This window comes from Chelonoidis abingdonii, chromosome 1, assembly GCF_003597395.2.
Source record: "Chelonoidis abingdonii isolate Lonesome George chromosome 1, CheloAbing_2.0, whole genome shotgun sequence".
NCBI classification, from domain to species: domain Eukaryota; kingdom Metazoa; phylum Chordata; order Testudines; family Testudinidae; genus Chelonoidis; species Chelonoidis abingdonii.
The window spans coordinates 232,263,319-232,286,638 of NC_133769.1; the positions used below are offsets into that span (position 1 = coordinate 232,263,319).

The window sequence follows — 23,320 nt, forward strand, 5'->3', positions numbered from 1 at the left end:
ATCTCCAATTCTCATTCTGTAGCAAACTGCAGTGAAGGCCCCATGTGCTATCATACAGCGTACTAGTGACTAGATCCACATTATGCAACAAGTCCCTCCCAGGCAGTTTATTCAGCAGAGCTGCACTTACCTCTGTGACAAACTGGGACAGTGCTGACAGTGAAATCTAATAATCTGTGTGACTTCTAAACTGGAGAGAGCAGGAAACAGACAGGGGGCTAGAAGATCTGTTTGACTAAATAAAAATGTTCACAAAGTATTTGCTTTCCTTCCAAGATTTTGATTTGGTCAGAAAACTGCAACTGTGTTGGGGTTGGGTGTCTGAAAACAATTTAGGGGGATTAAGTGAAAAGTCTAAATTTTCCATGGGAATAATCCTTATTTTCCAGCCAGCTCTACATAAGAGCTTGCACAATTTTCAGTGTCAGAGTCCTGTTTCTGCTGCCACCCTGAGAAGCAGGGTGGCACTTGGTGGGTAATGGTCTGTCCTACAGAGACTCTCCTACACTCTGAATTTGGTGACTAATACCGGCTCTGACATTAAATAAAATCAGTGTCTTCTTCTTACGCTGTATTTAGCGTTGAGATGCAGGTGGTTTCCAATGGACATGTATCCCTTTTAAAACAGATTATTGTCTGTCTGTCTTGCTGTTTCAGGTCAATGCAGTCACTATTGATGGGATCACTCCTCTCTTTAATGCCTGCTGTAGTGGCAGTGCAGCTTGTGTGAACATGCTGCTTGAATTTGGAGCCACACCACAGCTAGAGAATCACCTTGCTTCACCTATTCATGAAGCAGTAAAGAGAGGTAATTTTAAGGTTTTGAGTACAGCTAACTATAAATAGATCTGGCTTTGTTTTTCCTCCCTAAATAATTGTGGGAAATTCATCTGCATCTGAAATATCTGGGCCATAGGGATAAATGTGTGTTTGGTTTATTCCATCCTATTCTATAAAGAGTTCTGTGTATTCTATTCTAATGTTATCTATATAGTGTCTGTTTGTCAGGCATCCTGCAGAAAGGCACTGAGTTGAGATGACCTCTCTTCTGTGTTATCCAGGTCACAGGGAGTGTATGGAAATTCTTGTGGCCAATGACGTTGACACTGACCAAGAAGATTCGCAGCACGGAACACCCCTTTATGTGGCCTGCATGTATCAGAGGACAGACTGTGTCAAGAAGCTTCTCGAACTAGGTGCTCTGGGGGCAGAGGAGGGGAAGTTGAAGATATTTGAAGCCACTACCTATTGTTTCTCCTTAATCCCTCCCCGCTCCTGATATTAGCATTTAATTCCTCATGACTCCTTGGAGGACCAAGAATTGTGAGATTGGGATAAAAAAGGGGATTCTGTCATTCAAAGATGATGATAGGAGCTACAAAGAACTGTCTTGGTATATTGTTTGCCCTTGACCTGCATCAGCTCCTTTTGATTATTATAAAATAAATAGCCAAGCATACTAAGCATTCACTCTTCCACTGCTCACCTCATGCAGAGGGAGCAGATCAGCTAACCGACCACTCAAAAGAATAATCCCTTATAGTGATCATGAAGATCCCACACACAGCAGGGCAGCACCTCAAGTGGTATGGCTTGTTTTAGCCAATGCAGCTATACTGGTTGACACCAGCTAAGGCTCTGGCCAGCCCAGGATAAGCATTTTACTCCTGGACCTTCCAAAGTTATTTTAATTAAATGTTAAAAACATGCTTTTCTGGCCATTTGAATTAATTAGATGGAAGCAACTTTAGATTTTAAACACTCGCTCATTTGGTAGTCAAAAAGTTCAGCATTGGCTCAACTCCTGTTGATTCTCCATTCTCCTCATCTTACTGCTACTCTTGATGCTAATATAGTAGCCATGTGACTTCTGGATTTTGAGCACTGCTATAATCAAGAGAAGATAGCAAGTCCTCTGTGCCATCAGGTGCACTTCATTTATTATGCTAATGATGGAAACCAAAGTGTGTGATAGAAATCTTAGACTCAGCCAGTCATGTTTCTCTGCTGCCTCCTAATGCTAACCCGGGTCTATTCTTATCTCTGTGTGTTCTTTTAAGGAGCCAGTGTTGACTTGGGTAAACAATTAGACACTCCACTCCATGCTGCAGTTAGGAAATCCAGCGCAGAAGCAGTCAACTTGTTAACGGACTATGGCGCTAGCTTGACACGCAGAAATGCTGAATTCAAATGTGCCCTTGATCTGGCAGCACCCACCAGTGAAGTGGAACAGGCCCTCCTGCTTCGGGAAGGTAATGGCTCTTTCTTTTTTTAACTGGACAATTTTAATTTCCTTTACATAAGTATTTTTTTTTCATGTTCATCTTGCTTTTCCACGTACAGCTACTCCCTCTGTTAGTTCTCTGAGATTCTCCAGGATGTTTCAAGACAGGGCACAGGAATGAGAGCCAAGAGATCTCAGTTCTGTTCTTAGCTTTGCCACTGACTGCCTATGTGATGGCAAGCAAGTCGCTCCGTTTTTATGTGCCTCAGTTTCCCATCTATTGAATAAGGATAGTCCTTGTCTGCCTTTGTAAAGTGGTTGGAAAACTATGAATAAGAAGTGATTAAAAAAAAAAATTCCCCTCTCACCCCTATGGGTGGTATGTGTCTTCCTCAACCTCGGGTCCTCTACCAGAGGCCTGGGAGTTTGAGGGTTCTGCGCAGTATCTTAGCTGTTCCTAGCACTGCACTCTTCTGGACAGAGAGCTCTGATGTTGTTCCCGGGATCTGTTGGAGCCACTCACCCAGCTTAGGAGTCACAGCCCCGAGTGCTCCTACCACCACTGGGACCACTTTGGCCTTCACTTTCCACATCCTTTCTAGTTCCTCTTTTAGGCCCTGGTACTTCTCCAGCTTCTCATATTCCTTCTTCCTGAAGTTGCTGTCACTTGGCACTGCTATATCTATCACCACCGCTGTCTTCTGCTCCTTGTCTGTTACCACGATGTCTGGTTGATTGGCCAGTACCTGCCTGTCCGTCTGGATCTGGAAGTCCCACAGAATCTTAGCCCTGCTATTCTCCACAACCTTCTGTGTATATATATATATGTGCCAAGTATTTTTATTTATTACTATTATTATCAACCATATTTGAGAGAGCAAGCCAACAACTATTTTGCATACAAACCAGAATCCCAAATGAAATGTATACATCAACTTGGATGTTACTGAGTCTCATTGTGCAGCTCCCTGCATAAACAGCTCCATGAACGTGTATAACTTGGTTACAGTGAGAAAGTGGAATTTAAGCCCAGTTGGCTATTCAGCTTCTCATATTACTGCTGTTTCATGAGGCTTCAGGAAGCATTCTGTTAGATCAATGCCTCTCTGAGAGTATTTCTAGTACCATTTAAAAATCTATTTGGAAGAAACTTTGTACTAGAGGTGTGCCAACATTTTAGCCATCTCATCTTGCTCCTTCCTCTCATGTGGAATTCTTGCCATGCTGTTTTTTACCTTCATATGTACATCTAACTCTGGAGGGTAGAAACTCCATCTCTACTTGTTTTGTAAAGTGAAATCCACAGCTAAGGCCTTGGCTAAACTGGAGAGTTGCAGCGCTGGTAGTGGCTTTACAGCGGTGCAACTCACTCATTGTCCACACTTGCAAGGCACATACAGCGCTGTATTTCCCTGGGTACAGCGCTGGTTGTACTCCACCTCGGCCTGTGGAATAACAACTATAGCGCTGCTGATGCAGCACTGCTCCGCCAGTGTGGCCACCAAAAGCGCTGTTATTGGCCTCCAGAGGTATTTGGAGGTATCCCAGAATGCCTGTTCAGCCACTCTGCTCATCAGTTCGAACTCTACTGCCCTGGCCTCAGGTGACCCGCCCTTTAAATGCCCCAGAATTTTAAAAATCCCCTTCCTGTTTGCTCAGCCAGATGTGGAGTGCAATCAGTGAATCTTTCCAGGTGACCATGCCTCCATGCACCAAACAATCCCCAGCATGGTGAAATGGCAAGTTGCTGGACCTCCTCAGTGTTTAGGGGGAGGAAGCTGTGCAGTCCCAGCTGCGCTCCAGCCATAGGAATTATGATACCTATGGGCAGATATCAAGGGCCATACTGGAAAGGGGCCATGACTGGGACGCGCTGCAGTGCAGGGTTAAAGTGAAGGAGCTGCAGAGCACCTATTGGAAAGCCCGTGAGGGAGACCACCGCTCCGGTGCTGCCTCCACGTCCTGCCATTTTTACAAAGAGCTGGACACGATACTTGTGGGTGACCCCACCACCACTCCGAGGACCATGATGGACACTTCAGAGTGGGAGGAAGAAGAGGAGGAGGAGGAGGAAACTGAGAGTGAGGGTACTGTGGTCGGGGGAGACACCCCGGAGTACCTGGAGGCATGCAGCCAGGAGCTCTTCTCAAGTCAGAGGAAGGTAGCCAGTCGCAGCAGCCGGTACTTGGTGGAGGACAAACAGAGGAGCAGGTTCCCGGTAAGCAGCTTTTATTTTCAGGATGGAAATTTTTCGGGAGAGGCGGAAGGGTTAGGGATGCGGAACAAAGCATTGATGTGGTCTATCACGTCGTGGTAATCGGCCTCAGTAATCTCTTCAAAAGTTTCAGCCAGAGCGTGGGCAATGCGCTTGCGCAAGTTTATTGGGAGACCCACTGTGGTCCTTGTCCCAGTCAGGCTAACGCGTTCGTGCCACTGTGCCGCGAGGGGTGGGGAGACCATTGCAAGACACAGGCAAGCTGCATAGGGGCCAGAGTGGAATCCGCATTGCTGTAGAAGACCCTCCCACGCTTCCCAGGTGACCCACAGCAGCAAGATATCTTCCAGGATCAACTCCTGTGGAAAATGTTGGGATAGTGTTCAGTGTAGGTGCCCCCGGCATCTGTTTGCTTTCCCCAACGCATAGAAACCCCGAGGACAGTAGAGTCCTGAAGCAATCAGTCCCCCTTACTCACCATTTCGGGGCTCCCGTGGGTTATGTCCGCTCTCTTTGGGATGGGAAAATTATGCTATTGTGAAAACTGTTTACTCCTTAACTGTGTGGGAATAACTGTCTGGTATAAACAATGCTGCCTCTGTTAAGTGTTGCATTTTTTGCCTTTCCAGAAGCAACCTTGAGATCTCGGCTGCCCGTGTTATCAACAGCTCAAAGACTACAAAACCTCTGGAAGAAGCTGCGAAAAAGCAAAGAAGACATGCTGCAATCAGTTATGCAGTACACTGTCACAGAGAATCAAAAAGTGCAGGACTGGAGGGAAAGGGAAAGCAAGATCCTCCAGAAAAACGCAGCGGACAGGAAGAAAAGCACAAAGCAGCTGATAAGCATCCTGGCACACCAAGCGGACTCTATCCAGGCGCTCGTAGCCATGCAGGCAGAGAACTACTGCGCCCCCTCCCCCGTCCCAAAGCTCTTTCCCTTGTGCCCCAATGTCAGCTCAAAACCCCCTTCCCCAGATCCAGTTCTTACCACCACCACTGCCCAACACCTGTCACTCACCAAAACCAGCCTGAGACTACGACCATTACCCTCTGCACTCAGCCCCCATGCAGTATAGCATCTGAAGTGCAGCAGTCATGCACAGCATCCAGACAGGACAATTCAAACCTGTGACTGTACAGTTCCACCCCACCCCATGCCCTTTTTATTCCCAAAAAAGTTGTGTGTCTTGTCAGTAAAGTAATTTTCTTTCAGTAAATGATATCTTGCTTTGAAACAGTCTTTTATTGCAGAAGTCAAGATACCTTAGCCCAGAAAGAAACAGTACGGCAAATCAGTTAGGAAACACAGATTCCTACTAAACTTTACCACTGCACTTCACTTCGTGCAAGACACCAAACATTACTGTTGGTTTCAGCCTCAAATCTCCTCAAGGCATCCCTAACCTTGCAGCCTGTGCTGGCCTCTCTAGTAGCCTCTCTCCTGCTGCAATTCTGCATCCAGCGTTGAACCTCGATGTCCATGCCTGACTAAAATCTTTCACCTTCCTTCACAAATATTATGAGGTACAGCACATGGATATAACACGTGGGATGTGCTTTCCCCAAATCTAGTTTCCCATACAGAATTGCAGCGCCCTTTAATGCCAAAGCACACTTCACAGTCATTCAGCACCGGCTCAGCCTGTAGTTGAATTGGTCCTTGCTCCTGTCAAGTCCTGTGTACAGTCACATGAGCCACGCATTAACAGTAGAGGGTCTCCAAGATCACAATGGCATTTTGATGTCCCTACTGTTCATCTTCCAGTCTGGGAAAAAAGTCCTGGCTGCAGCTTCCTGAAGAGGCTAGTGTTCCGAAAGATGCGTGCATCATGCACCCTTCCAGGCAGCCTGTTAATGTCAGTGAATGCCCACGCTGATCTACAAGCGCCTGGAACCATGGAGAAATACCTCTTCGATTAAGGTACTTGGATGCTAGGTGGGTGTGCCAGAATGAGAATATGCATCCCATCTATCACCCTCCCACAGTTAGGGAAACCATTTTTGCAAAGCCATCCACAATGTCCTGCATGTTCCCCAGATCACGGTTCTTCTTAGCAGATGCGATAATGGCCCTGCCAACTTGATCAACATGATTCCACGGTCGACTTTCGCACTCCAAACTGGTTCCCGACCAATCGTAGCTGTCTGAGTTGCCAGCTTCCAGATTCAATAGCCACCCGCTTTTCACCGGCAGGCAACTCTCAATCTTGGTCCTTGCGCCGCAGTGTACTGAGGGCAGCTCACACAGTCCCATGAAAGTGGCTTTTCTCATCCAAAAGTTCTGCAGCCACTGCTCGTCATCCCAGACTTCCATGACGATGTGATACTACCACTCAGTGCTTGTTTCCCGAGCCCAAAAGCAGTGTTCCACGGTGCTGAGCATTTCCATGAATGCCAACAGCAATTTTGTGTCGTACGAGTCACGTGACTCGCTATCGTCGTCGGACTTCTCACTATCACTTTGGATCTTAAGGAATAGCTCAACTGCCAAATGTGATGTGCTGGCAAGACTAGTCAGCATACTCCTCAGCAGTTTGGGCTCCATTTCCCACAGAAATCGCGCTGCACAGGAACCGTTGAGAGAGTCAAGATGGCGCCAAACGTGGACGGAAGAACAGGGATTGCTGGAATGTGTAGTGATGCATCACAGGGTGATGGGACAGGAAGCAGAATGACCCGCCCCCTCCGCCCCCTTCCCACAACCCACGGCACCAGAATGGGAAGAGGTGCTCTGTGGGATAGCTGCCCATAATGCATCACTCCCAACACCGCTGCAAATGTGGCCACAGTGCAGCGCTGGTAGCTGTCGGTGTGGCCACACTGCAGCGCTTTCCCTTCACAGCTGTACGAAGACAGCTTTAACTCCCAGCGCTGCACACCTGCAAGTGTAGCCAAACCCTAAGGCTCTGTATAATGAATAGCTCTGAAATACATGCTGAGCTGAATTATTCTTTCCTTTAGCCTTACAGTTTTACAGCACATTTTCATCTGAGGAAAGCTATTTGGACCCTACCAATTTAATAGGATAGACCTAGCAACCTGTAGAATTCAAAATCTTTATTAGATCCCTTCCTAAATGTTGGTCCACTAATAGCTTTTGACTAATCCTCATATATTTTCCCCGCTTCCAGTGAGATTGTAAAATATCTGTCTTGAAGTTCCCAATTAGTGTAATGGCCCAACCAGGGACTGGGAATGGTTGGGTCATTACACTAATTGAATCTATTTCCCCATGTTAAGTATCCTTACACTTTCTATGGGTCATCTTGATTATCACTTCAAAGGTTTTTTTTTCTCCTGCTGATGATAGCTCATTTCAATTGATTGGCCTCTTACAGTTGGTATGGCTACTTCCACCTTTTCATGTTCTCTGTATGTATAAATATCTTCTTGTTGTATGTTCCAGTCTATGCATCCAATGAAGTGAGCTTTAGCCCACGAAAGCCTATGCTCAAATACATTTGTTAGTCTCTAAGGTGCCACAAGTACTCCTGTTCTATTCCCTTATGTCTGCCTAATGATGGATGCCAAAGATGGCTTCAGTCCTTGCTTATAGCTTCCAAAGTTCAGTGAACTTGTTTTAAGAGACAGGATGATTTCATGCTGTTTTTCCCTTCCTGTGGTCCTGCTATCCCCCTGTATGTAAAGGAAGCTTCCATTGTTTTGGTTGCGCCATGCTTAATTTACATAGCAGACAAGTAATAGCTGCCTTTTCTCCTGTCCAGGGTGGAACCTGTTTTGCCAGAGAGTTTAAGAGATATTATCATTAAGTATCCATATTTCCTCATGTAGTGTTAATACATACATTGAACAGTGGTATTAATCACCAGTGTGCATTAGCTTTCAGAAAAGACCTCGCTGTCATAGTACATTAACATCATATATGGTTGATTCAATTGCTTATCACTTGGGGTTCAGCTCCACTCTCTTTATAGACCAGTAAACATTTGAAATTGATTCTTCGTTCTGAAGGTTCCCTCTCAAAGTAAAGTGTATTCAAGCAGTGAGGAAGGCAAGGTGGAGTCTGGTGGTGAAGGAAGCTTCTGCTTTTTCTTCCCCCACTTGTTAACTTAATAGCTGTGCTTACTTAATATCTAAAATTGGACCTTCTTTGTCTTTGCGGAAAGAGCCAGCAGGTCAACAAATCAAATACACATTCCTTTGTCTAAAGCAACATGTTTACCAACATCCTTTGATTTCCCTAATTTAAACACACTTTAGTCATAATTCCAGCATATATCCATAACTTTTAATAGCTTCTGCATCCATACATCATGCAAAAATATTAATGGTCAGTTCATGATTAGTTTTCAAATGATACCTTACAAGGCGTATTCTGTACAAAGATTACTACAATAACATATAGGGTATGAACAGAGGGGTGCTTAGTGTTAGAAAAACTCAACTACATTTTTTGCACCTCCAGCTTGCCTGACAAAAGGAAAAATGAAAAAAGGTACAGGAATCAATATAACTGGAATACAAAATGCCTGAAACTTACAGGAGGACACATGCATTCGTGAATAGCTATATCAATAGCTAAAGGAACGAGCCCCTTTCTTAAGACGGTTGACTGGGACAAATACAGCCAAACCCCCAACATTTCTGCCCCACATGGTTTTTGTCAAGTAAGATTTTGCTTTAGTTCTTGATTTATCTAATGACATTCCACCACCTAGTGGCTCAACAGTATAATACAGTTAGCATTCCATGCCATTCCACACCATTCATGAAGTATATAAGGTTCTCCACCTTTCCAGACTACCATACCCTTTTCAGGAGTCTGATTTGTCTTGTGTACTCCAAGTTTCACCTCACTTAAAAACTACTTGTTTATAAAATCAGACATAAAACTACAAGTGTCACAGCACACTATGCTTACCTATGCTCAAAACCTGCTTACTTTCTCATTTGTACCATATAATTATCAAATACATTGACTGGGATATAAATATTATACTTAAGACTATTTTTTCACTTGTCATCCTTGTCATACTGGGAGGCAGTGAAGTGACAGTAACAATTAGGTTTTTCTCCACATTGAGTTTATTCTTACTTTTTGTCTTGATGGCAGTCATAGCAGAAAATGAGACTTTGCAAAGATAATTTGACCCAAAAGGTTACAGATCATCCAGAGTCTGGTTCCCAAGGTCAGTGTAATTTCTGTACTAAACACCATAACTGGGTTAGTGTGGAGACATTACATTTCATTTACAGGCCATGCTCTGATGACAGCTCAAGAAGATTTTCTTGCTGACCGGCAGAGAGGTTACTGCTGCTAACATCTGACAAAATCAATTGGTTTCTTATCCACTCAGGTTGAACTGAGTTGTGTTGAGTGTTTGGGAAATATGACTTGAATTCTGATGTCAAGTGGGCTGTAACAGGATTCACTCACCACTGTAGTGCCTCCTGCTGGTTGTCTTGGGAATTAGCTCTGCATGATCATACCCTTCTTTGGGTGGTGCCTCGCTACCATCACTCCTGCTATAGGACCCATGTCTCTCCAAGGACTGCAACATCCTCTTCGGTGACACAGCCCTCAGGCCATGCCACACACTGTGCCCCCTACTTCCCTCCTTCCAGGGGACCTGCAGGCCACAGTTGAGCCACTTCTCTTAGTATATAGTATATCTTAGAGACTACTGCAGTGAATTTTCTGGTCAATACCACATGGCCCCAGCATCCTCTTTGCCCTTGCCTCATGGTCTCTGCCTGCAAACCCCAGCAGCTAGCTAGGATCTGTCACTCGCTCCCCCGGTCCTGCTAGCAGCACTGTTCTGTCCAGGGTGCTGGCAGTTCTCTCAGCCCTCCAGAGACACAACCCTTCCTCCCTGGGCTCCCAGCAGAGAACTTCCTTCCTCTGCCCTGCAGCTCCCTTTTCATATGTGCCTGCTTGGCCCTGATTGGCTGCTCCCATCAGCCCTTCTCTGTTTGGCTGCCTCCTGTGTCACCTCCCTAGGTCTCTATTAACTGCTTAGAGCCCAGTGTAGGGCAGGCACCGCATCAGATGGGCTAAATGATCTATTAGTTCTTTAAGTTTGCTCTGCTCGATTTCGCCTGTGCAGATATCAGTGACATACACATGAAGCCGCATTTGGACTTCCAAAATTCAGTTTTCTTGATAAAAGCATTCACTTTATCATAGAGATTCAGAACATTGGTGTCATGGCCTTGCATGGCCTTGCATGGTCAAAGTTTGATCTTTCAGCTTGCTAAATATATCAGCGAGGTAGGGAAGTTGAGCTAACCGCACAGTATTGTCGAACACAAGGGTAAGAAGGGATGAATAATCAGAATGAAATGTGTGAACTTCTGTGTGTAATTCAAACAATCTGTCAAGTACTTTCCCCTCTTGAAAACCAGTGAACCTGTGTGAAGCAACAGTTGCTGATGTTCTGATCCCATCTCTTCACAAAGAATGCAAAACAGGTGAGCACTGAGTGGCTTGGACTTGATTAAGTTGATAGACTCATTTAAACCTTCTTGAAGTTCAGAACTCATCTTTTTTGAAGCAAATGCCTCCCTGTGTATGGTACACTCAGGGCTGGCTCCAGGCACCAGCGAAGGAAGCAGGTGCTTGGGACCGCCAATGGAAAAGGGCAGCAAGTATAGGTCTTTGGTAGCAATTTGGCGGCAGGTCCCTCAGTCCCTTTCGGAGTGAAGGACTCGCTGCTGAATTGCCGCCAAAGAATGAGCTGAGTTTGCGGCTGAGCTGCCACCGAAGTGCCGCTGATTGCGGCTTTATCTTTTTTTTTTTCTTTTTCTCTTTTTTGCTTCGCCGCTTGGGGCGGCAAAAAAGCTGGAGCCAGCCCTGGATACAGTGCACCGACTGCAAGGAAAGATTTTCTTTCCTGATTCTAGCTATAAGTCCATTCACTGTCCCAGTCATTGCACCGGCCCCATCAGTGCAAACAAATGTGCATAAATTCCAACTCAAATTGTGTTCAGAAAAAAAAAGTCAATTTTGTTTAAAAATGTCCTCTGTCGTTGAGTTTTCCTTTATACTTCTGCAAAACAGCATGTGCTCGTTGATATCAGTAGTTTCAGGGTATCAAACATACACAATCAATTGAGCTTCTCCACTAATATCCATGGACTCATCAAGCTGAAGGGCGAAGGTTTTTGCCCTTCTAAATTTCTCTACAAGTTGAGAGACAATATCCTCAGCCATTTCTTCAATTCTGCAACACACAGTGTCATTTGATAAGGGTACTTTCTTGAGCGTATCCGCTAAGTTTTGTTATGAAGTATATTTTCTGCAAGTGCCACAGTGGCAGGCAGTATCAGATCTCCCACAATTGTGTACACTTCTTTGAATTTGGTACGAGAAAGGAGACAGGATATGAAACTCTGAGTGCTCTTGTAGAAATAGTTGAAGATTTTTTCATTTTAACCTGGCAAGTCTGGAACTCAGAGCTTTCTTTGAAAACATTCTACTGGCTTCCCGCATGCACAGTGTGTTTTGTCTTCACATATTGTTGCAAATGTGCCAGCTTCATACTGTTATTTGATAGAGTTTCTCCTCAAAGGAAACATGAAGCTTGAGGTGGATCGCTATTGAAGATGTGAATCCAAAAGCAATGTATTCCTCGCAGAACTGATGATTTTTTTTCAGTCATTTTCAGTTTCTTACAATTTTGCCACTACTGCTACTTCCAGCTCCTCATTTTAAAAATCTATCAATTTTACATCGCAATCACATACACACCATGACAACTTCAACCTCATTAACATGCTTGCATGCATCAGTAAATGACATAAAATGCATGTCTAATACAGTTCGTGTGCACAAGTTACATTACTGTATATATAGTATATAGAGCAGAATAAACAAGTCGATGTCCGTATGAACTGACTTCACTACTGCTTTTTGTGTAACCTGCTGTAAAACTAGACAAATATCTAGATGAGTTGATGTACCCCTTGGAACAGTAGTTGTCAAGCCAGTCTGCTGCTTGTTCAGGGAAAGCCCTTGGTGGGCTGGGCTGGTTTGTTTACCTGCTGCATCCGCAGGTTTGGCCGATCGCGGCTCCCACTGGCTGTGGTTTGCCACTCCAGGGCAGTGGGGGCTGCAGGAAGCGGCGCGGGCCAAGGGATGTACTGGCTGCAGTAGTGTAGCTAGAAGGGGAGTGGGGCAGCGGCTGCTCCCCCACCGAGCACAAGTGGCACCTTTTTAATTTTACTCATCTGGGAGCGAAAAAAAACAAAGGCGCCACCCGCTGTGGCACTTTTACTGACGGGGCGGCACTCCAGGTCTTTGGCAGCACTTTGGTGGTGCCCTTCACTAGCTCCGGGTGTCTTCGGTGGCACTAAAACTTCATCGCCGAAATGCTGCCGAAGACCTGTGAAGCTAGTGAAGGTCACGCTGCTGAGGTGCCGCTGAAGACCCGGAGCGCTGCCCCGTCAGTAAAGGCACTGAAGCAGGTGGCACCTTTTTTTTCCACTCCCCCTGTTCCCTCCACCTGGCTACTCTCCTGGCTGGCTGCCCTTCCTGCCACCCCCATTGGCCTGGAGAGGTGAACTGTGGCCAGTGGGAGCCACGATCGGCCAAATCTGCGAACGCGGTAGATAAACAAACTGTGCCGGCCCACCAAGGGCTTTCCCTGAACAACTGGCGGACAGGCTTTGAGAACCACTGCCCTGGAAGACCTCTGTGTACTCCCACTGGAATAAAAGGCTTAGGACATGTCTACATTTACCTCTGGAGCGATCGATCCAGCGGGGGTCGATTTATCGCATCTAGTGAAGATGCGATAAATTGACTTCTGACCGCTCTCCCGTCGACTCCGATACTCCATCGGAATGAGAAGCGCAGGCGGAGTCGATGGGGAAACAGCAACAGTCGACCTACTATAGTGAAACACTATGGTAAGTAGCTCTAAGTACGTCGACTTCAGCTATGCTATTTTCATAACTGAAGTTGTGTAACTTTGACCGACTTAGCTCGCACCCCCCTCTCCCCTGAGTATAGACCAGGCCTTAGTGTCAATGAGAATTGGGTCCTTTAAGAATCAATAAGATTAGAACATTGTCGTGCTTCTGTATCTCTACAGCATTTAATCCTGTAACAAGGTGACTTTTCTATGAACGAGGAACCTAATTTCTGTTGATTTCAATGGCTAAAGATCACATCATTTAGAAGCTAATCTGAAACTTCAGAGATGTGCTTAACCCAACAGGTATCACTCCTATCACTATATTAAGTATCTTAGAGGATTTAACAACCTTGGATTTCTTATACAATTGAAAAGCAGTTTTCTTTAATTCTTGTGCACTCTTCATGCTCTGCTCTGCTTTTCTTGTCATTTGTATGTAGTGTTGTTGTAAGCCATGCCTTTACCTCACTCACATTTCCTGTTTATTTTTTATGCCTCTATAGGTCCATCCAGCACATTTTCCCATTGTCCCTAGTAGCTCATGTTATAAGCCACTCAAAGGCCTTTTTATTCTCTTAGATTGATCTTTGCATTCCTTGCTGTATCCACATTGGTTTCTCTCTCTACTCTCACTAGTGCTTTCATGCAGGGAAGTGTAAAATACACCTCCCTTCACTAGGTAGGCCCACTGCATCACGTGGGAGACAGATTCACCTCAAGGGAAGGGAAGTGGTGTTTATGAGAGCTTTTTTTGCATTTTGCTTAGCTAGCACTGTCTACTTTTTGAACCCTGCTGGCCCCTTCCAACCTCTTCCAGCACAGTGAAACTCAGACTGTGGCTCTTTTGCACTGCTCTGGTCTCTTCCTTGGCAGGGTTTCCAGTGATGGGACCCAGGTTAGGGTCTACTCTGGCTCAGGCCAATGTAACTCCACAAGTGATTCTGGCCCTTAATGCATTTATCATCAATAAACAAAAAAACATCCACCTTACTTAGACTGGATGAAATTCACTGTACTCAGAGGGCCAGCAAAAGGCCTATCCATTGCTTAAGTCTCACTGAAGTCCAATTTTGACCACTTAAGTGCTTGGACTGTGTTCTGGCTAACTGCACAGAAGTGACTTTAACCCACTCATGAAATGAAATTTCTCACTTAATATCCTTCCCTCCCATTCGATTATTGGATTGGTTTCCACTCAGAGCTTCTATTAGTCATCCAAACCCATCACAGTTTAAACCTGATTATAAACCTGGTCACAGCACTTTTACATATATGGTTTGCAACATTTATATCTTTTGTCATAATATCTGTGTTTCTCGGAGCTATATCAAAAGTTATCTTTATGGCTTGATTTATAGGCTGCAGGAACAAGTACAATATTCATAAATTGACTGCTCAATTTGTCTTTTCCATTAAATCTATCACAGTTTATGTCTGGGAAGAAAGGTCTCTCATTGCTATTAATTTCCCCACAAATCCTTTAATTTCCACTGTCAGCTATTCATCCTGTTCTTCCTTACAATTGGGTGCTCTGTAGAACATTTTAATTAATTTAGTCTTGGCTCTCCACTTTTGAAAGATGAATAAATTCCAGACCTGGAAATAATCCAAACGTCCTATCTCTTTTGCTTTCAAACACTTCATTGCATCTTTACTTCGCCGCCCAAACGTTTTCCCTAGAATCCTCTTTTCAAATGGAGGTACCACAGAAACTTCTTTTGACTAATCTTCTTTCTACTGCCTATGTTTTCTGCTACATGTATTTAGATATTTTCCTTTACCCTTTTTTCCTTCCTTGCCATTATATAATGACAATTTTTAATGTGAGAGATTTTCTTTCTTGCTTTGTTTGCCTACAGAGCTGCTTCCCTCTTCATCTCAAGTGCCATTTATATGAGCTGTTTTTTCCTACATGTTTCTTCCCCACTTTTCTGCCTGTTAATTTTTTTAATGGGACATCGTCAGCTTGTTTAGGACCACAAATTTATCTTCGTAATAGTTTCATTCCATTAAGCACCTTTGGAAGATTTGGAGCCATATTATTAAACATAGGTGTCTAAGTTGTGTTTGCAAAACATTTATGTGACCAGGGCTGCTGGGGGGGCAAGTGGGGCAATTTGCCCCAGGTCCCGGGCCCCGCAGGGGCCCCCATGAGAATATAGTATTAGTATTGCAACTTTTTTGTTATGGAAGGGGCCCCTGAAATTGCTTTGCCCCAGGCCCCCTGCATCATGTGACAGCCACCATCTTGGTTAACGCTCCAGGGATTTCTGGAGCTAACAGCATAAGCTACTACACTTTGACCTAAAGCGCCAGCACTATCTAGCTGGGGTGGTAACACTCATACACTCTGGGATCAGGCAGAAAGCGGGACCTATAACACACACTCATTAGAGGGTTACATTTGCATACCCACAAAAACAGGTATTGGGTGCATATAGGTGTTCAGGCACACAAATATATATTTGAACATGCAATTGTGTACATGTGCTGTACATGCAAACACCTGACTAAGTACAGTCCACATTACCAGGGCATCTGAGCACCAAGCACTCCTTATTATGTTTATTCTCACCAGACTTCTCTGTGTTCTGCTATTAGCTAAGTAAGGCACATGACCATATTAGCTAAAAATCTAATACTCATGCACACCTTCATGGTTTTAAGATTTAGCTCAAACCAGGAATCAGAAAAAGCTTTATTGTGCACACATGAAAATGCTTTTAGCACTCATAGCTTCAGAATTGCTAAACCAGTTTCCATAAAACAACTCAATTTGAACAAAATCCATTCAAGCATTCCTGAATTACCCATGGACAACATTTCTAATGGGATAATGCAAGTTTGTTTTGTTGTGACCACAGCTCAAAAATATCTGAAGGGAGTTTGCACAAACATTTAGTAGATTCCTAAACCAGCAGGGACCATTGTGACCATTTAGTCTGATCTCCTTTGGGTAATAGAACTTCCCTAAAATAATTCCTACGGCAGATCTTTTAGAAAAACATCTAATCTTGATTTTAAAATTGCCATTGATGGAGAAACCACCATGACCCTTTGTAAGTTGTTCCAAGGGTTAATTACTCTCACGGTTAAAAGTGCATGCCTTATTTCCAGTTTGTATTTGTCTAGCTTCAACTTCCGTCCCCTGAATCGTGTTGTACCTTTCTCTGCTAAATTGAAGAGCCCGTTATTAAATATTTGTTCCCCATGTAGGTACTTATATACTGTGATGAAATCACTCCTTAACCTTTCCTTCATTCAGCTTACTAGATTGAACTCCTTGATTCTGTCACTATAAAGCAGAGGTGGGAAAACTATGGCCCATGGGCCACATCCAGCCCACGGGACCATCCTGCCCAGCCCCCGAGCTCCTGGCCCAGGAGCCTAGCCCCTGGCCCCTTCCCTACTGTCCCCTCTGCCCCATAGCCTCAGCTCACTCGCTCCATCGCCGGCGCAATGATCTGGGTAGGGGGGCTGTGAGTTCCTGGGGCAGCGCAGCTGCAGAGCCTGGCCTGACCCGGTCTCTGTGCTGCATTGTGGTGGTGGCAGCAAGGCCCGGCTCTAGCTTGGCGGCATGACTGTAGCACCGCCATCCACCCATGCTCCAGGCAGCGCGGCAAGGGGGCAGGGAGCAGGGGGGGTGGATAGAGGGCACGGGAGTTTGAGGGGGTGCTCAGGGGGTGGGGTGTGGCTTAGGGTTATTGGGCAGTCAGGGGGGAACAAAGAGGGTTGAATGGGGGCAGGTCTGGGGGGGCAGTCCGAAGAGGGGTTGGAATCGGGCGGAGGGGGGCAAGTCCAGGGAAGGAGAAGGGGTGGTTGGAAGGGGCAGGGGTCCTGGGGTGGCCGTCAGGAATGATAGAAGGGATTGTATGGGGCGGCAGGGGTCCCGGGGCGGTCAGGGGACAGGGAGTGGGTGTGTGTGGATGGGGCAGGGGTGCCAGAGGGGCCGTCAGGGAAGAGGGGGGTTGGATGGGGCAGGATTCCCGGGGAGAAGGCATATAGGAAGTAGGGGCTGGGCCACAATCCCCTCCCCTAACTGGCCCTCCAAACAACTTATGAAACCCGATGCAGCCCTCAGGCCAAAAAGTTTGCCCACCCCTGCTATAAAGCATGTTTTCTAATCCTTTAATCATTCTTGTGGCTTTTCTCTTCACCTTCTTCAATTTATCAGCATCTTTCTTGAATTGTGGACCCCAGAACTGGACACAAGATTCCAGCAGCGGTCACACCAGTGCCAAACATAGAGGTAAAATAACCTCTCTTCTCCTATGTGAGATTCCTCTGCATCCAAAGGTCAGATTAGCCCTTTTGGCCACAGCGTCAGACTGGGAATTCTTGTTCAGCTGATTATCCGCCACAGTTCTCAAATCTTTTTCAGTCACTGCTTCCCAGGATAGAGTCTCCTAGCATGTAAAGTATGGCTACATTCTTTGTTCATAAATGTATATCTATTAAAACACACACTGTTGCTTGTGCCCAGCCTACCAAGAAATCCAGTTTGCTCTGTATCAGTGGCTTATCCTCTTCATTATTAACCACTCCCCAGTTTTTGTGTCATCTGAAAACTCTATCAGGGATGATTTTGTTTTTTTCCCAGTCATTAATAAAAATGTTAATTGCATATGGCAAAGAACCAATCCCTATGGGACTCCACTAGAAATACACCTGTTCGATGATGATTCTCCATTTACAATTACATTTTGAGTCCTCTCCATTAGCCAGCTTTTTAATCCATTTAACATGTGCCATGTTAATTCTGTATCTTTCTAATTTTTTAATTAAAATTTCATGTGAAACTAAGTCAAATGCCTTACTGAAAACTATTACAATAACACCATTACTTGTAATGTCATAAACAAGATATCAAGTTAGTTTGACAGGATATAGTTTCCATAATCCCATGTTGATTGGCATTAACTGTATTACCCTCCTTTAATTTATTAATCAGGTGTCATATCAGCTGCTCCATTATCTTGCCCAGAAGTAACGTCAGACTGACAGGCCTATAACTTCCTGGGTCATCTAGTTTACTGTTTTTAAATATTGGCACAACATTAGCTTTCTTCCAGTCTTCTGGAACTCCATGGTGTTCCAAGATTTACTGAAAATCAGTATTAATTGTCCAGCAAGCTCCTTAGCCAGCTTTTAAAAAAATCTTGGACGCAAGTTATCTGGACCTGCTGATTTAAAAATGTCCTAGTTTATTAGCTGCTGTTTAACAACCTCCTGAGATACCAGTGGAATGGAAAGAATATTACATGCTATGCCTATATTATCTGTTTTTTCCCAAATACAGAACAGATATTTATCAAGCATTTTTGCCTTTTCTGCATTCTTATTGTGATAATTCTACTATCTAGTAATGGACCATTACCATTGTTAGGATTCTTTTTGTTTCTAATATACCTGTACTTAAAAAACTCCTTCGTATTGTCCTTAACTCTGGTGGTCATAGATTTCTCCTTGTATCCCTTTGCTTCCCCAATGAATTTTCTACAATTCCCAACTTTTGATTTATAATAATTAATATCAGCTTCTCTTTTCTTCCATTTGTTATATATTATTATTTTATTTTTTTACCTGCCTTTTATTCTCCACTAAACTAGGACAGTTTTTTAACCAATATGGCCTTCTTCCTCAATTGTGACTTTCTGAGCAGCTAGTAAAGTTTTCTTAAACAATTCCCAATTATGATTCATATTTTTTATTGTTATTCCTCCCAGTTGATTTGGCTTCTAATTGTTTTCAGCTTTGTGAAATTGGCCTTTTCAAAGCAACAATTATAAATATCACTGGTGTGGACTTCATTGTTTGCAAATTATAAATGTGATCATGTCATGGTCACCTGTAACTAAATTACCAGTAATTTTTAATTCTGTGATCAATTCTTATGTATCTATCAAAATGAGGTCTAAAATAGAATTTCCCTATGTTGGATGCAACACTTTTTGAGTTAGGAAATTTTCATATATACTATTTATAAATCCCAATGATGTTTTAGTACTGGCAGCATGAGACCTCCAGCATATGTCACTCAAATTGAAGTCCCTGGATGGTCACACAGCTTAGAAAACTTCCTCCCATGGGGAATTTGTTTAAGAAAGTTATGAGCAACTTCAAAAGAGTTTATAAGGAGCATTGCATTCCAGCCTTGGATCAGATCCTCAGCTGGTATATATTGGCATAGTACAGGGATCGGCAACCTTTAGCATGCGGCCTGGTCAGGGAAATCTGCTGGCAGACTGGGACAGTTTGTTTACCTGCAGCATCTGCAGGTTCAGCTGATTGCGGCTCCCACTGGCCATGTTCACAGTTTCAGGCCAATGGGGGCTGCAGGAAGCAGCACAGGCTGAAGGATCTGCTGGCTGCCGCTTCCCACAGCCCCCATTGGCCTTCATGTTTATGGGTTTTGAGTTTATGGGTTTTTCCTTCTTTTCCAGGTCCTGCCAGCCTTGCCCAGCTGTGTCGGCTATGTATCAGGAAGCGTTTGGGTCGCTCATGTCTTTATGTAGTCCACAAGCTGAATCTTCCTGAGCCACTTGAGAAATTTCTCTTATATCGATAGCTCTATGACTGTCTATAAGATGATTGCCAGAAGAGGAACAAAATGGCTGTTTACCACAAAGATATTAAACTGAAGTGAAAAACAAAGACATCATTTACTGCTTACTATAGGTACCAAACTACTTAGCTGCTAACATAACAATACTCCCTGACACAATACTCCTGTATCGTGTAACCACTGGAAACTGCTTTGTAGCACAGTGCATGCTACCATGGAAATGATATCCTCACACTTTAGTGTTAAATCCACTGATGTTAGATAAGAGGCTGAAATACACAAACAGCAGATTGTACAGCTGTGTGTAGGTGTACACCCAAACAGCTGATTGTATGGGTATGTGTGCGGGGGGGTAGGGAGGTTATGCACAAACAGCTTACTGTGCAGGTATATGTGTGTGTGGTATACAAGCCACCTTAAGTATGATTTAATGAAGTCAACTACTGTATAGAAATCTGATGTTAGAGAAGTTTAAATTAAGCCAAAAGAAATAATTCATTTTTCTCCTCTCTTTCCTTTCAAATGCAGCAAAAAGTCTGCATGAATCCTGAACTTTTGAGATTTCATGAAATAGACCCTTACATGAAAATATCAAAGGGGAATGGAGCCCCTCATTGTCAGTCTGTGTGGAAACATCTGGGAGGTGGTATGTTCCTTCCTTCTCTCATTCCCACTTTATTTGGCTTTGTGAAAGGACTCTGGAACTTTATTATGGCTTTAGCCTTCACATTATTAGTTGAAAAGCCTATGGATTCTCATAGAGTGAACAGAAAGTCAAAAAGCGCCAGAGCTATCAGACAAGTGGAGATCCTGGGATTAATAGTATAATAGTATACTTCAAGGTTTGTTCTGTTTTTTTCAAGAGGTTGGTTGGTTAATGGAAGGAGTGTGTCTTCAATCTCAGGCCTTTGATATAGTTATGCCATAAGCAGGGGGGTAGTGATGGCTCATTTAGATTCAACAAAGCTGAAAAGGGATTCCAGCTTCATTTTGTTATCCCGACCTCTTAAGGGGTTGAGGAACAAATACATTTTCAACCTGTGAATGAACAGTTTTCAATATAAGCCACAAAGGAAGATAAAAAGAAATAACTTGAGAAACAGGCATGGTCTAGTGTGAATGTGGGACTGAAAGCCAGGAACTTCTGAGCTCTGACCCTTGCTCTGATAGCAACAATGTCTCTGGCTTTGGGCTAGTCACTTAACCTCTCCGCTACAGTTTTGCTATCTGTAAAATGAGAGTAATTGTTCTCCCTCACATTGTTATGACAGTTCAGCATATGGAAGATGAAAAGTGCTAGATATCACTATTTCCTTCCGAGATCAAGCAGAACAGACCTGTGATGTCACAACTGAAATTAAATGCATTTTCCTGCCTCTGAAAATAGGCTGTGTTTGCACAGGTGGGATGTTCTTTCCTTTGCCATTAACAGCAAGAACCATTCTAAAGGGACAGCAAAGACTTAACTGAATATAAGCATTTCCTCATATGGTATAGGACATATGCCAGAGTGTATTAGCATTTGGAACTGTGTATCCTCAAAATCTCAGGAACCTATCAAAACCTGAAAAGATTTGTGTTTATTTTCAGTCACTCAATGTCATTATCCTTATCTTTATCTAATCTGCCATATTTTAGAGCATCAGTCCTAGTTTCTAGGTGACATCTGGTATCTTAACAGAGAGGCAGACATTCAGCTGATATAATTGATCACAACTCCACTGAAATCAGGTGAGCTAAGACAATCTACCTGAGCTGAGATTCTGCTCCAGAGTATATAATATACAATTGTTTTCCTTATACATGCAACAATTAATACGATATGTAATTTACATGGGATTTTAAATTTTAAAAGAATTTATATTCCTTAAAGGAATGGAAATCCCATGCAGCAACTCTGGAAGGTATATATTCTGGAGTGGCAGTAGCTGCTCCATAGTTATAGTTGAACCTAGCTACCCATCTTCAGATCAGTTTTCAACCCTTATCTCAACTTTCCTCCGAAACAGTATTCTTCTTGAAATTTCACATGGCACATCTTTGTTTCTGGGTAGAGGTTTTTGAGAAGTTTGATTTAAAAAAAAATCAGAAAACAAGAGTTAAAGTTATGGTGTCTTGAAATTGTATTAGAAGTTCACTTGATTTATTGTTCAATTTTTTTTGCTGTAATTCCATTGACTTGCCTAAAAATGCCACAAGTGTTTTTGTTGACTTTATTTTGCTTTGGGACAATTTTCAGAAGTATTGCTTATGACATCATAGGAGGTGGTCTTTCAATTTCTCTTTCTCCAATATCACTTATATCATCTACCCAAATCAGCTGTGTGGGTGAACCATCTTTTTCACAGGAACATGTAACATCTATGTAAGTCTGTGCTGTAATGTCTAGAGGTCTGATATCCTTTTTTTCTAATTGCAGCCAGTACCAGCTGCTTCAGGGAAAGGTGCAACAAATCCCACAATGGACAATTATGTAATCTCTTGCCCCTACAGAAAGTTTCTTTCTAATCGCTGGCAGTTAGTGTTTGCCTTATGCTTTGTAGTGTGAAGTGGGATTGTGGAAGTTCTTCCATATCATGATCTGATCATTTTTGGGGCAGGACAAAGTGGGTGAGGTCATATCTTTTATTAGATCAACATCTGTTGGTGGGAGAGACAAGCTGTTGAGCTTATACATGGAGCTTGTCTTCAGTTGAAGTTGGTCCAATAAAAGATATTATCTCCCCTATCTTGTCCCCACCTATTAAAAATAGTTATGTGGTAAATTTGCCAGTTTATACTGTTTATTTTTTTTCTCGGAGATGAACAATATTGACATCTGGTACTGTGTTAACGAATCAGATCTCCTACGCAAATAAGCATGCCCCAGTTGGCTAGGAGTGAGTACAGGGAAAACTTGCGTACCTCTGAGCTACTAAATTCACATATACAAATTCCTGCTTTCTGAGTGGCTTGTCAGTGGCAAACATTATCTTTTTATGGGTCAGGAAGTAAAACTCCCTGTATGAATCTTTGTTTAAGAGGGAAAAACTGGTATACTCCTGAAATGTGTGGGTATAATTGAGAGGCTGTCAGGTATTTCCTTAGAAGACATTCCATGTGTAAATATGGCAGTATATATTGCACATAGGCTTCATACACAGAGATCAACATCCCCTTCTCAAGTTGACTAGTCTTCCTGTTCATGTAAAATTAAGTTGATATCTGTTTGTTATTCAACTGTTCACCATTATATGGTTCTTTCTTTCTGTGTGTTCGTATAGGACTGGATTCAACTGGGATTTACACTGGTTTCCACTGTGAAAAAACAAAGTACAGGGCCTGGCTGCAAAAAGGTCTACCATGGAATGGTGTGGGAGGGGGAAAGTTCCTCTGTCTTCTCCAGATCCTTCCTCTGTATAAATTGCTTGCATACTCCAGAAAATGGATGGTGGT

General features: G+C 43.5%; 1 protein-coding gene across 3 annotated transcripts in view; it reads left to right on the forward strand.

Annotated features, from left to right (window-relative positions):
- ASB11 (ankyrin repeat and SOCS box containing 11) overlaps window positions 1-23,262 on the forward strand; it is a 42,855-nt gene extending 19,593 nt beyond the window's left edge. For 2 of the 3 annotated variants that reach the window (XM_032773758.2, XM_032773761.2), the window contains exons 4-7: window positions 658-808; window positions 1,062-1,196; window positions 2,061-2,252; window positions 19,764-23,262. In XM_032773758.2, the coding sequence (XP_032629649.1) occupies window positions 658-808; window positions 1,062-1,196; window positions 2,061-2,252; window positions 19,764-19,888 (603 nt within the window). In that variant the 3' untranslated portion in view covers window positions 19,889-23,262. The remainder of the gene's footprint in view (window positions 1-657; window positions 809-1,061; window positions 1,197-2,060; window positions 2,253-19,763) is intronic. The other variant, XM_075060414.1, reaches the window with a different exon arrangement.
- The last annotated feature ends 58 nt before the right edge of the window (window positions 23,263-23,320 follow it).